The following is a 15,293-nucleotide window of genomic DNA, read 5'->3' on the forward strand; positions in this document are numbered from 1 at the left end:
ACCACTGGCATGAGATAGAGGCCACCAATCTTCTCCACCATGGTCTCATTTGTTTACAGTACTCATACTACGGTATCATAATTAATTAGATGATGATACATTGATGTTCAAAAATGATACACTTAGCACCTTTAATGCTGCAGCCCTAAATGCGTTGAATGTTCACCTTTATCTATGAGACAATCTCATTAGCACTAGATCTTGTAGCGCGAGTCCTATAGAAATATGCCTCGGCTCTTCTCAAGTGTCTGGCTTTGCAGTGGTTCATAATAACACCGAATCCTGCAGAGGCTCCTGGAGGCCGAGGCCCGTTCAGCCACCCCTTCATACACACCTTCAAGTGTGGTAAATACCCCTCATTCCACAGACATTTGGTCTAATTAGGATGTTTGGTTTACTGACTGAACATTGCTCTTTTTCCAGACGCACACCGACTCAGAGTTTTTGAGTGCAGGAACACACATAAACATCATTTTTCACTTGGGTTAGACCCATATAGTCATGCTGTCCACCTATGATGGAGGTTCCTCCTCGACCACAGTCAGCGTTGTTTTGATATTTTTATATCAGAGAGATCATTCCAGTGTGGTGTGGGAGGATTTTACTCAGCGGTCTGTGAAACCTGCAATGAAACCTGCATCACCCTGCCATCAGTTCACACAGAACCTTTAAATGTCAACAGGACGAAGGTTTTCCTCACACAGCCACACTTTTCTGATTGTGATCAAATCTCTTTTTTTTTTCAGTAACGGTCTTTTTTCAGTAAATCCGGTCTGGTTTTAAAATGATTTTTGTCCAGCTTCACCCCTGACAATTCTTCCTGTGTAAGTCTATGTGTGGGTGTCTGTGTGTGAGTTAAGGTAAGCATTTCACCAATGAGCTAAGGAATCTGTTGAGTGTTGGCTGATTCCCCGTCCAAACAGAGAACCTCGCTGTTGTCTAATTACGACCTCAAGGTCTGTGTTTGTTTCATTCTTCTGGGCCCAAGAATTAGACTAAGCTTACCAGTAATTTAGATCGGAGGACAATTCCATGCCATACCTCCTTTCTGGGGTTTTCTTAGAGCAACCCAATCTAGGAAACCTCCCTAGAATGTTGACTTGGGAGCTTACTATCCACATAAAAAATACAATGAATAACAGTGCCACTTCTTCAGCATCCTTCCCAACAGAAGACGAACCAGTTTCTTCTGCAAGGGTACAATCACAGGGCTTTCTTGTTTCTCTCACAAGAAGTGCCTCAGAGGTTTAAGTAATAATCCTTGCCATTTTCAAATGAATAAATGTCCATTTTGCCACTCCCTTTTGCCGACTGATACAACACAATAGTGATTCAAGCTATAGCCAGTTCATGAAAGCCTTTACATTTAAACATCCGGAGTCTGGTAGGTCTTTCCTGGGAAAAATCCTCTTTCCCACAGGAATTGTGCAATTTGATGTTTCTGGTTTGTTTGGAACAAATAGAAGAAGAACTGGGTAGTTAGCATGAGCGGTGATAGCTACCACGGCTGAACAGACAAAGAAAAGAGACAGTCAAACTGCATCAACAGAAAATCCAAGGAAAAAGATGTCACAGTACTGGACACACTTGTTTGATTGACAGGTGATCTCTGGGAAGTGCAGTGCAGAAACACCACAGCAATGAGCGCTGAGCACCAAAGATGGAGACTAAATTAAAAAAAAAGAACACAACTCAAGGATAACCGATTTAAACCTTGCATTTTTGTGTTTTCCAACCCAACGTCTAAAAGGGTCATTGCCTCGCTCTGGCCAAAACAGCAAAGTTCAGTTCAGGGTTAGCGTTAGTGTCCTCAATCACTTCTTAATCCCTGAGATAATCGACCCTTGTCTCAGTCTGACGATAAAGTGGAAGTCTGATGCAGGTCATTCGAATGTCAAGACGTCCTGGATGCTCCTTGGAAGCCTCTCCAAGGCCTGCGCCACACAGGTTTCTGACAGCAGGCCCATACACACCGCCATCAGCGACAGACGTCTGCTGCTATTCAGGATGACTGGAGGAGAAGAGATGGAGAGGAGGACAAAAAAAGAGAGGACAGAAGGTTGTGAGATTTCAAATAAATTTTTTCCATAGCTACTTTTTGTTTTCCTCTTAGTACAGGGTGTCCGAAAAGTCTGGGATCATAGGGAAACCGGCAACTAAATGAATGTTTCCAGAGCTGCTTGATGATGAAATAGAGAAACAACTAGCGAACTGAGGACTAAAACTTTCCTGTTATATAATGGATTAGTTTCTCAATGTTAGGGCTGTCTGTAGTCAACAGCACAGGAGCAGGGCAGGAAACAGATTTCTTGATGCAGACAAAGGAGAGTTGCCACCTGCTGGTGTGTCAAAATGTTACCTGAAGAATTAAACCCAACACTGTAATCTCACAAGTCACAATCTGTTCTGTTTCGGGGCAAATTAATCATTCAAATTCAAGGCTTGCTCTACAGCCATCTTTCCGACCCCCAACCCCTACAAAAAAACCAACATAAATTCTAGTATGCTTTTTTAATATCTTTGCCAACAGAGATGAAACTGTCAGTGGGTCTTAAGTTCCTAATAAATTAAGCGGCCTTAGTAAGCCTCATTTGTTTGCATTGTCAGATCAAACCCACTCTTATACTAAACCTAGGTTGTTACCTTTTTTTTTTGCAAAATTGTTCAGTTTGGTCAGATGACCAGCTCTAGGCAGAGTCTGGCTAGTTCCATTTTTGTTTCATTTCCCAATGATGGAGCCGACAAAATTGTTTCATAAATTTCCACAGATCTATGCCTCCTTACAATTCTGTCTCAATTCTGTGAACAGTCCCTTGGACTTAATGATATTTTCTGCTCTGACATGCACTGTCATTTGTGGGACCTTATATAGACGGATATGTTTCCCTGTAAATCATGTCCAAATCAATTGAATTGGCCACAGGTGGAGTCAAACCAAGTTGTAGAGACATCTCAAGGACATTTATAAGAAGTTATCTATTGTACTCTATTGATAGTTTCCACATGATGAATTGAAAATGTTAGATGCATGTTATTTTTTTACGGTCATATGTTAATTTTGGAAAACTTTTTGTCAAAGTGGGGAGTTCCATCCACCAATCATTTTAGCGGATTTTGGGGAAGTTTCATCCATCTTCACTGATGTTGCAAGTGGTTGTGGAATGTCATACACTGCCTGAGGAACCACTGTATGCTTCCTTCATAAATCGGCCAAAACAAGGTACCTCTTTTGTGTCCGAATGTACCTGAATGAGACAGTTGTGACCTTCAGGTCATCCTCGTTTGTTCCCACTTATGAGTTCAGAAATAGAAAGCACGACATATTGTGCATTCAAGTGCTTTGGGTTGTAAATACTACAAAATGTAGTGAGGAAGTTCCTGCTTTCGCTGCTTTTGTTCTTTTGCCACACCAACAGGTACTGACCTATTTTCCGCTTCACAACCATTATGAAGAGGAAAAGGTGCACAATAGGTATGGAATTTGTGTTTTCGAGAGTTTTTGTGTCAATCACGTCACTGAACAGAATCCATGGCAAGGACATCCATGGATTCCACCATGTTGTAATAAATGGCATGCCCCTTAAAATGTAAAAAGTCATGAACTCAAAGCTTTCAGAAAAATTTGACTTTCCCACTGGTGAACACATCATTGGGTCGTTGACTTGCAGGCGCCAAATACTGCAACTTCCAAATTTTGACTTCCTATGTAGAAATTCTACCTACATAGGAAGCTTCCTTGGGTTTGAGACGGAGCCTCAGACTTTTGTAAAAAAAAACAAAAAACAGTGCACTTTGACTCACATTATTGTGTGTAGATCAGTGCCCAAAAAAATCCTAATTGAAGTCATTAATCCATTTACAATTCAGGCTGGAACACCACAAAGTGTGTCACTATATATCAGTCTGACAACTAAAACGTAAAGACATAAAATATCAGATAAATTACTGATTTAACATGTATTATTTTTACAAGGACAAATATTCCAACAATGAATATTGCAAGCAGTCTGTTGCATTGTACTGCAGTATTAAGCCAATATTACTGAGCTCTCAACACCTCCTCGAAGCATACTGGTCCAATAACCATTTACATTTTAGTCATATCGCTGAATCCCTTATACAGGATGATTTATAACAGGAGAATAAGCTTACAGTCCTACGTCACAATCAACATATAGTATTGTTTGATAGTAGCCAGGGGCACAAAATTGGGCCTTCTTGGGATCAAACCAGCACCCACTGACTTCTCAACAATTTGTGTCAAGGGAGCAGTCCATCTTTGTGCATTTTAGTCTGGTATATTCAGATGGAGTACTAACACAGAGAGTCATAAGCAGTGGGACTTCCAAAACACTTGACTAAAAGCAAAAGCAAAAGTCCAGCTGGACATCATCTTGTATCTGGGATGCCTTACAATGCCTCTTTCTCTTATTAACCAGCATGACTAAACTCTTTTAGCCATAAGTCCAAATCTCAAAACAGACCAAAAGGAGGCACAGTCTGCTGATTGGCATTTTGTTGTTGTGAAGAGGACTAGTCAGGGAACAGCGGATCTTGAATCCTGATTAAAATGTCTAACCTGTCTTCCTGTGTCTCCAATCTAGCTCTGTTTCCTGCCAGGCAAATGTATCCAGCCATGCATATCCATTCCAGGCATCCGAGACAAATGGTCAAGGTGAGTGGTAAAAAAAATCAACTAAGAGGTAAAGACCAATATTCTATGCTCAGAATAATTACTAAAATATATATTATTGAAAAGTGTTTAAAGAAATAATTTTATCCAATAATTGATATTTTTATGCTCCAAAATGAAAAATAACTTTCAAAATATTGGCCCTCTTTGTTCCTTCATTGTATGTTTGGCTTTCTATTTAATGTAGCTGCCAAGCACAACACAGCTAGACCTTAAGGATCAAGATATGTTCTCTGTCAAGCCTTTACTACAAACTCTAGCTGTGTTGCATCTCTTTTACAGCCCCTCTGAGGCACTAATAATGGAGGACACTGTATGTGCTGTCATATATGATGGCAGTCAGCAAGTAGTTTGCAAACAGTTCAGCAGTAGAGTGTTTTATTAGTTGTTAAATACTAATATGGTTAGGAGGTAGAACAATGGAGAATTAGACAGTTTAAATCCATGCAAATTATATGGAGGCAGGCAGAACCACAAGATTGTATTTTTCCCAACTGAGAACTTTTTTGTTGCCGATTACCGTTATAGCCTCATCTTTAAAACAATCTCAATCTCTACCAGAAAACTCAGAGAAACTCTACCATCTCTGACTAGGTTACAAGAAAAATCTCTACACAAAAAGCCAATAATTAATATTATCACAATATCATTTTTTTTGTTACCATGACAGCCGTTCAAGGTGAGAACAAGAACAAAATATGCTAACCAATATACAGGATACATTATCTATTAAAAGAAAACAGAAGTGATACAATGTGCATCTGTCACACACGACCATTAAGTACCAAGGCAATGTAACTTTACAACAATTTAATATAGAAATCAGAACAATGATCACACATGTCTAAACACCACACAAACCCAGTTTGATTTAAAGATTGGGGGAAAGGGAGGGGGATGACATGTGACAAAGGTCCCAGGCCAGACTAGAACCCAGGACATTGTGGTTATGTCGTACACATCTTAGCCAACTGAGCCATCAGGATGTCCCCAAGTGCTCATCCATTTTTAGAGCAGAGGAAGTTCCTTTTCTCTGTGCAGTCCTTGGTCTCCAAGTGGGCTCCACCCTCCTTGGCCAGGGCTCCACAGTGTTGCCCCTGGACTGGGCAGAAGGGCAGGTCCTGGGACCCCAGTTGCCCCCCGTTCACCCACAGCCACTGCCCAGCCAGGAAGCGCAGGCCGGTCCACACCCAGTCAATCAGAGCTGCCTGAACTTTATCCTGGACGTGGAGGCGGTCACCGTCAGACTCCAGGCTGGCCAGGTCGTACACATGGTGAGGAGAACCAGACAGAGTAGTGCTGGGGCCACCGCTGATCGCCCTGCAGTACTCCAAAGCCTCTTCCCACATCTTGTTCTCGTTCACCAAGAGAAATTTCTCACTGTAGCAGCTAAACTTGGTACGAAAATAGCATGACTTAATATACCACTTGCTGTTCTGGGATGCAACGCAGTTCTTTTCATTTGGGTATCCTGGCCCCCAGTTTCTGTACTCAGAGCTTTGCCCTCCAGACCATGCATAAGAGTCTTTAAGGTCTTGGTACAGTCCAATCCAAGTCTAAATGGGCCTTGCAGTGGACAAGCTGTGTCCCTCTTGCTCACTTTGGATAGTAACTATGTCTTTGTTATTAGCTCTGCAGTATTTCTGGGCACTGTGCCAGGTCTTCTTTTGCATCACCAAGGAACCATTACAGAAGAAAGCAAAACGATGAGAACATGACCTACTATACCATTTCAGGTTTCCAGTATATACCATGGCACAGCTCTGGTTATTTGGCTCTCCAGGTGTCCATTTAGTGTATCCAGAGTTCTCATGTCCAGACCACTTCCAAACAGACAGAGGAGTCTCCCTGTGCAGACCAATCCATTTCCATTCTTTGCTGGACAACAAGTCCGCTTCTTCCTGTGTCCTGATGACAGCTAGGTCGGTGTGGTGCTGCCTGCAGTACTGTTGAGCTTGTTTCCAAGTCTTTCTAGAACTTATAAAATGAAAGGATCCAGAGACCAGCACACATGAAGCCAAGACGATGAGGACAATGAGTTTGGTGGAGCTTTTCTCTATCATGATGATGATGATGATGTGTTGTCTGAGTGAAGTGACAGCAGCCGAGAGTGAATTGGAGCTGGCTGTGCAGAAATGGTAATGTAACTATTTTCTCTGACCCGGAAAGTGCTGCACTGTAATGGTGTGGAGGCGATTGCCCTGCTGGTTTTATCTTCAGCACCTGACCGGTCTCACACACCTTAACACACCCAGTTAACCAATAGGATTACTTCTCAGCATCCCCCTGACCCATCCCATGACCTTAAGGGGTGAGCTGTAAATCCATTGTTTGCATACTGCCGCCAGCTGCAGTTTTTAAAGTATGAACCTATATGTAAAGGAACAGTATAAAGTATGGCTAATCTTGCATGAAACCTTGTGATCCATAGACTAATATCTCATATTGGCGAGAAGAAAAAAAAAGAGGTTTCTGTAGCTTCTCCTTTTAGGACAACTTGTGTGACTTGTAGAAAACCTGTTTTTCATTGGTTCTCTTGTTTTACTTTAAAATACTCTATGCCAAAGAGAAAATAGATGAAAAATAAATGTCCTTGGTTCCCATTTTGATCCTGTATACAAACACAGACATCATCCACAATGCAAAGAACCTGCATTGGACTGAATCTTTGTCGGGTAAGTTAACCTCCGCTTACATGTAAAATAGCCATGACCAATAAGGGCAGTTTATAGTACAGCGATTTATGATCGCCCGATGCACATCGCTACAAAGTCACCAACATTCCATCATCGCTCAAATTTGATTTTGGACACTGTTGCTCATAAAAAGTATAAACACTAGAGGGATTATAGAACGCATCGCAGAGATTCAGTCATTTGCTCTCATCTAGTTACTTTACTTTGTTACTATAGTTCTAAATAGCAACTAGCTACTTTACTAAATTAGTCTTTATTAAAAGTAGCTCAGTTGAGTGCTTTCAAGTTACCCGCTTAAAAACTTAACAACCTTTATGTCTTCTGGTGATGTTCTCACTAGTAGGCTATAGAAATCATCACCGAGTACACTGCTGTTATCTACTTATCTGTTATCTACTTAACAAGCAGCTTTCATTTATTCGGGGTCTGATCGTCTTTATGGTGAACTAGTATGATCACAGAGGCAGCCTTGATTAATCATGTCTGGTCTAAAAAATAAACAGTAGATAGCGCTCACAACACATTGGCAAGTGCTTTCAGTTCTCAGATGTACAGGTAACAATAATGTTCTTACCCTTTTCTTCCATCAGTTCAAAGTAATGCAAATATTCCCAGGTTGTGAAGTTTATTGTTGTGTCCGTTCTGAAAGCGAGTCGGAGCCTACAGCCTCCACCGCCTCCAGCCAGCTGCTGCAGTCTGCTTTTAATAACGCCATGTAACGAAATATAGTTTTTTAAATTGCACTAATTGAAAATGTAACCATTTGAAAGGAAACTAATAATAATACAGTTTGTAAACCAATCTGCAGAATAGCCTAATAACATGTTATGTAACCGCTTTTGCAATGTTATTTTTCACTCTTTCTTTTTAAATAAGAAGTTTCATTCAAGTAAATCTATTTTGTTTATTCAGGTCTAGATAAATAGCATTAATTGTCTCCTCAGTGTACGTTTTATTCTACAGTCTATTACAAAAGTACGGTCTTCCAGAGCTGTTGATTACTGTTTAATTTGAGCTCAGAGAATTAATTGACGTTAGGATAAGAGAGTTCCATAATGTTGTCATGACAACTGAGCCAGCGATGGGGTCAAAGTTCAAACCAATTTAAGTCTCAGATGGGCGCAACGACCATCGCAACGATGACAGATCGCCTGTCGCTGGAAGTATAAACAACATGTCATTGCGACCGACGATAGAATATGATCATCGCCGGTGGTGACGATCATAAATCGCTGTACTATAAACTGCCCTTTAGGGTTTTAGGGGATGAAGATTGTTTTGTACATGCATTCCATTGTAGGTTCAAATAAAGCCCAATTAAATTTTAAAAAAAATTCTTTGAAATAAAACACATAATCTATTCCTTTTACATCAGGGTTTAACTTTACCAGCAGCACCATGACGCAGCCAGCATCAAATTAAAGTTGCTGGCCAAGAGGAAGAAATTACAATCTGCTTGTACAGTAGACTGTAACTGCATCTTATGCTGACCTTACACTACTAGACGATATTAGAAGCGATTTCACAGTTTTAGACAAATTTTTGTCATCCGACAGATGACAAGGGTCTGTCTGTAGAGCCTTGTCATCTGTCACTACAGGTGCGGATGTCAGCCAAAGATGTTGGCGGGGAAGCGCAAGTCCCGGTTCTGTTGGACCGTTGAACTGGAGGAGAAACTGGTGAAGCCGTGGAGAGACCTAGCTACATTTATCTTTCTGTTTATCTCTCTCTCTGCGTGTTGTGTATGTGTGGTTTGTTGTATGGGTGTGTGTGGAGGAGGGATATGTTCATTCATACTCAAACATCATAGTCCATTATCAGTGTTATGAGCCTGTATAATCTTTCACATGCACTGAAAACCTGCGTGATGGAAGAAAGGAACTACTAGCAAATCTCTGCAAAATCCTCCTGGAGCCTTTTAATGTGTGATGCTGCATGATTCTCAGTCTAAACAGAATGTTGAGCACCTCTGTGAGCACTTCTAGCACTAAAAACTCATGACTTGAGACAGATTGTTGTTAAATGTGAGAGTGTGTCAGACTAAATGTCTTCTAAAGTATGGTAGGCATTAGATGTTCATGTGGGAAGATGGATAGTTTACACAAGGGCTAAATTATAGGATAATCAGCTGTTAAAGCAGACAAAATTAATCAATCAACCAATCAATCAAGCATAATAGTAACTTTCTGGTGGTGCTGTGATGTTTTTACTTTTGATTAATTGACTGAATTTATTTAACAAATTTCAATTAATAACACACGTACAGTTGTCCACACAGAAGATATACAGTGCTCTTGGGCATGTAGTGTAAGTAGAAGCAATGATGTTCACCTTATATTTGAGTATTGGCCACTTTTACACATCTCTGACAACTAAAAAGTGCCAAGTTACTTTCTAACGCACACTGTCACAAACACGCCGAGAAGTTTGAAGCATTCCAAAGAATTTCACCTGTTTTCATAATGGGAAGCTCTGGTCTGTCTGATGGAGACTACAAGACTGCTAATATAAATACAACCACCAGATTCAGTAGAATATCCACATTAAAGCAAAAATTACTTATAAAAAGTTAGCTGGCAGGAAAGGAATCAGTTACCGGTTATTTCTATAATTACTGGCATATAGTTTATTTCAATAGTCATCGTAATTAAATGGGATATGTTTGGTATTTTGGATGGGAGGCAATTTGTAGATCAGTCAGGTGATTCCTGTATGTTTTTGAGCATCTCAAACACACAAAACATCGCTACACTATTTGAAGAGAAGACCGCCCTGGAATACAAACAATGTCGTAATGACGGAAAACATATTGCAAATAGTTTGACCGTTGTGATAATTTTACCATCTGTGACATACAAGGTTGACTGGAACTAGGGATGGGAATCGAGAATCGGTTCCAGTTGAGAACCGGTTCCAAATTGTCTGATCCATCGGAATCGTATGCCTCCGAGGTTATCAATTCCTTTTATCGATGCCGGCATGTTTTTCTGACAGTTGCGCATGCGCATTGCAAAAACCTCAAAAAAAGTCATGGCGGAGAGGAAGAAACGGTCCAAAGCATGGCTTCATTTCACGAAGAAAGATGACAACAGTGCTACTTGTAACATCTGTAAAATTATCATTTCTGTGTTCACACATAGCGTTTTTTGATGTGGAAAAAGCGCTGCCTGGAGCGCTTTTTGTGAGGAGAAATAAAAAGCGGATCACGGCAACGTCACCTGACGTTAGCTGAGCAGCTGCTAGCTCACTAACCAGCTGGTTCACTTCTAGCAGACAGAACAAAACAATGTTGTGCAACAAGCAAAGGCTTACCAGATATTTCCAATGCATGTCCAGTATAATCCATACTGCCTTTAAGATCGCTGTTGCGGTAACGGAAATTCACTTATTACAACGTCCAATTTCTCCACCGGCACTTTCACTTTCTCCATATTTGTTGTTGCTATGGGAAACGGCCAGCGTCTCTGTCATCGTGATTGGTCGGCTGGGAAAAAGCGGTTCACGTCACCCGGCGCTATTCTGAAAAGCTGAACATTTCTCAACTTTTGAAAGCGCTCCGCTCTGACGAAAAAAATGCCGGCTGCAGCGCTTTTTGGGAGCGGCCGCCTTTTGTGCGCCTTGCAGCCGCTTCCCATTGCTTTTAATGAGAAAAGGGCGCTGGTGGTTGGGGAAAAAACGCTATGTGTGAACGCAGCCTTAAGGGTGGAAACACCAGCAATATGTTGAAACATCTTAGGGTAACCATCTAAAGATCTTATTTGTTTTCCAAGTTATATAATTTTAAGAAAAGGAGCATTGTAATTTATTTTAACATGTTCAAATGTTATTAGGCAGACATTCTACACTGTGTTCAGACTCGAGATAATAAAACAGCTGCGTTGACGCTGAAAACCTGTAGGCCTACTTTTTTTTTCACACAGAAAATTGATCGGGAATCGATAAGGGAATCGATAAAGAACCGGACCGATAAGCAGAATCGATAATGGCATTGGTATCAATAAAATCTTATCAATTCCCATCCCTAACTGGAACAGCCTTTTTATTGCACAGCATGTGATAATAATGTTGGAGGACTTAGTACCGCTAGAGTTCTATGTTTTGATGAACTGATCAACCCTTGAGAAGCCTATGAGCCTTTTTGATCATTAGCTATTGGTCTCTGAGATGATACTATCGCAGATTTGAATACGTTTGAAACCATACCAAAAAACAGACTTTTGTGGCTTGATTTTTCAGTGTGTTAGAGTTACATATCATTATCTCCATCAAGAGGTACCTGATTACATATTCATAGTTTTTTTCAATCTTTTGTTTGAACAGCAGGTTGAAAACAGCTTCTAATGGCCTGTGAGTTGATACTTGTTGAGTTAAGCCAATCAACCAACTACAATGAGATGGGCATGTTATCCTACTTCTGCTCGCATAAAAGGTAGACATTATTAGACTGTCTGATCATGAAACTGCTCCCATATCAGTTGAACTCTACAACCAACCACCGTATTGATCATCAGACATGTTCTCCTACCTCTGATAGCCTGTGAGTTGGAGGTGAGGACGAACAGCTTGATGAAGCCCAGGCAGAGCGGGGAGTAGTCATGCTCCCAGATGACAGCGGGGATGAGGAGGATCTTGCCGTAGCAGGAAAGCAGCAGGGCTCTGAGGAGCAGCCCCAGCTCCAGCTTCCCGCCCTGCAGAACGCCCACCGCCACCCAAAGGAACCACAGCACGCCACCGCAGAACGCCGCCAGCTCTGAAGGACCAATAGGCATACCAGGGACCCACAGACGATGTTGTGGCAGACATGATATACATTAAGGCATCAGTTAATGAGAAAATAGTGGCTTGCTATATGGATGTGTATCAGCGGAGATTGAGTCGGTACTAATGCATTAGATGTACAATAACAACAAGCAGGAGAATTATCATTGCTTTACTTTCTATCACTACATTGGTCCTAGTCGGCCCGGCGCCACGAGGGGGCAAGAGGGGGCTTTGCCCCCTCAGTTGTATTTTCTGCCCCCCCAGTTTAAGTTTTATGTACCCTATAGAAACATAGCGCTGTTATTTCAGAACCATGGACAGGCAGCGTGAACAAGGAGGCTGCAACTCTACTGAGGAAAGGCAAGACAGAATTTAGCTGGTTTATTTTTCTGCTGGTTTGGCATGTCGGAGACAGATACGTTTAGGCTATTTGCATAGGGCCGCGCAGCGCTGTCCCCGGTACTGAATGGAGCGGAGGAGAGATGGACAGAATACATCACTTCGGTTCAGCCTGCTTTTCGTGGTTGTAAATAGAACTTTCGGCCCTAATTCTATTTTTTCCATTGTAGCAATCCACAGAATGGAAACGACAGGGAAGTGAAGTTTTGGTCAATGAGAGAGAGAGCGAGAGAGAGCGAGAGAGCTGCATGGCATGAGCAGAAAGACAGACAAAACGATCTGATCATCTTTTTTTTTTTTACTTAATGACCCTGACACTGTTGGCTATTATTTTGTTGATTTTAGCAGTCATCTAATCGTTCATAAATTCTATTATTTTGCGTAGACCTACGTTCCGAGTGCTCCGATTCCCTAAATTGTGCGAGGACACTCAGGTTTAATACTCGCTTCACCACTGCTGTGAAATAAATTTATTATTTGATTTTGAAACAGTAGTCTTTCTTGTGTTGTTGTTCTTTAGCCTTTCAGAGGCTATTGCATGGTTAAATCAATGAATTCCATTAAACCTACCACCAGACCAATTTTAGGTGGTGACCTGGCAATCTGCCCCAAATATTCCTATTTCATATTATGGCCATGACGCACAAACACATGGAAAAGGTAAGGTAGGGAATTGTTCGCATCTAGTCAAAACGCCACTATACTGCCACCCGCAGGATAGCAGGATGATAACCTACTGTTTAAAAGATTTGCCCCCTCGCCATTTTTAACTGCTCCCTCAGTCACTTCATCCTGGCGCCGGGCCTGGTCCTAGTTAAAGCCATAAGTCACGTGACTAGCTATGAGAACATAAAAAAAAAAAGATGTCCCCAGTAGATCAATGGCTCTGATGATCCATGCTAACATTTTATCATACACTATAGCAGTGACTCTAAAGTGATCCAATAGTATCTAATAGGCATAAAGTTGAGCTCTGGTCCTATTATCTTACCGAGGGCAGCTAATCCAAACATGCTGTAGAAGTCCCATTCCTTGGTGTACCTGATGATGTCAGCAGGGTCACTGCTCTGCTCAGAGCCTTGGAGAAGGGACCACCTGAGGTAGGCCTCACACAGCAGGCAGAACACACACAACTTCCAGTGGATCTGGAGAGGAGTAGGAGAGACACACACATATACATGTACATAAACACACACAAACACAAATGTGAATGTGCATGAAGTTAAAATAGTTTAGGTTACTTACATTCAGAGTTGTGTTGAACAGAATGTGTCTGAATGCTTGTGTCTTGCACAGAATGGCATCAATCAGGATGATGACTGGGTCGTATTCTATATACTTGTCCACTGGCTTCTGGCAGGATTCCTGGAGGAACACACACGCAGGCATCGTCAACTCTACCTACTATACCTACTACCTACTGTTCTCTCGTATGGAGAGAACGTAACGCCAAACTCCATTCAAAATTCTGAATTTTATGTGGCCTTGTTTATCAGCAAAAATAAGACTCGAGTCGAGACCTTTTCTGAATTGGTAGAAGCCACTCTTTAATTCGGCATACATAAAGCCCATCGAGCAGCACGTATTACAGTAAAGAAATCAACTTTAAAATCTGTTCATCTGTTACGAACACAAACTTCTTCCACCAGAATACACCGTGGTGGGGCGCTAGCGCGCCGTGTGAACCGATTCTAAAACTTGAGATTTTATTAAAATAAGAGCTGCTTGGTGGGTTATATATATGCCGAATTGAACAGTGGACCCTATTAGTTCATAAAATGTCTTAAACCATGTTCTAAGAGTTGTGTATGTTTGCCGACAAGCAAGGAACTATTAAACTGCCAGTTTTTAAAAGAGATTTCGTATCTCGGCTAGTTCAGCTGACAAACAAGCAGTGCAAGGATGAACACAGGCGCCTGATGGATACAGCACAAGTCGGAAGCTTTTGCTACACACTGACAACTTGACCAAATTCTGTGGACATTTAATAACTTTATCCTTTGAACTTCTACATTGAAATATATCCTGAGCCATTAGTTTTAGATGGGAGTAAGAGGACAGCTAGCTAGCTAGCTAGCTAGGTTACAAGTTTGAACATACACAGACTTGTTACATCGCTACACACACGTCCAAATAACTCAAAACCAGGGTGTTAATAGTTAACGCACACATATGGTTATCTTCAGGATCCCATTGCTGTAATCCCTGTGCAGCTCCGTTGCCTTTTCGTTACATTCAACACACCTAAAGACAACTTTACCCATTCTGTCTCGTACTAGCAAACATGATCTACAGTAAGACCGGAAGTGACACCGTTTTGCTTTCAAAATAAAAGCGCAAAGCTATAGCTTTTGGCACCGGAGCTCCGGGCGCGAAGTGTGTCTATCGCCTTGGGATGCTCGTGGTTAAAATGCACCTTAGCAAGATTGTAGACATCCTCCAAGATGTATATGCTTTGTGATTGAATCTTTCTTTGTGTATTTCTACAGCCCTACGGCACAGGCCTGTGAAACCGACATTTGGGGGGAAAAAAACAACAATTAAAAACAACTAAATACAGATTCATCTTTACATTTATAATTAACTTTCATTATGGAACTTTATATTACTCTAATGTAGTGGTAAATTTAAAGATGGGTTAACGGCCAGTCGGTGATCATCGTAAAGGAAACAACTAACAATGTAAACAAAGATCCACTGTAGTTTCAGAAAAGCATTGATTTCTGAGGAAAAGACCATGTCCT

The 15,293-nt window shown here is 41.3% G+C and overlaps 1 protein-coding gene across 1 annotated transcript; it reads right to left on the minus strand.

The window, feature by feature from the left end:
- Positions 1-1,674: 1,674 nt before the first annotated feature.
- Positions 1,675-14,819, minus strand: arv1 (ARV1 fatty acid homeostasis modulator). Its single transcript, XM_071910564.2, has 5 exons — positions 14,718-14,819; positions 13,795-13,914; positions 13,541-13,694; positions 11,915-12,139; positions 1,675-2,011 (listed from the first exon to the last, which is right to left on the minus strand). The coding sequence occupies exons 1-5, from the start codon at positions 14,811-14,813 to the stop codon at positions 1,884-1,886; spliced, it is 723 nt and encodes a 240-aa protein (XP_071766665.1). The 5' UTR covers positions 14,814-14,819; the 3' UTR covers positions 1,675-1,883.
- Between the last annotated feature and the right edge of the window lie 474 nt (positions 14,820-15,293).

The sequence above is a fragment of the Centroberyx gerrardi genome, chromosome 18 (assembly GCF_048128805.1).
Source record: "Centroberyx gerrardi isolate f3 chromosome 18, fCenGer3.hap1.cur.20231027, whole genome shotgun sequence".
Taxonomy (NCBI): Eukaryota; Metazoa; Chordata; class Actinopteri; order Beryciformes; family Berycidae; genus Centroberyx; species Centroberyx gerrardi.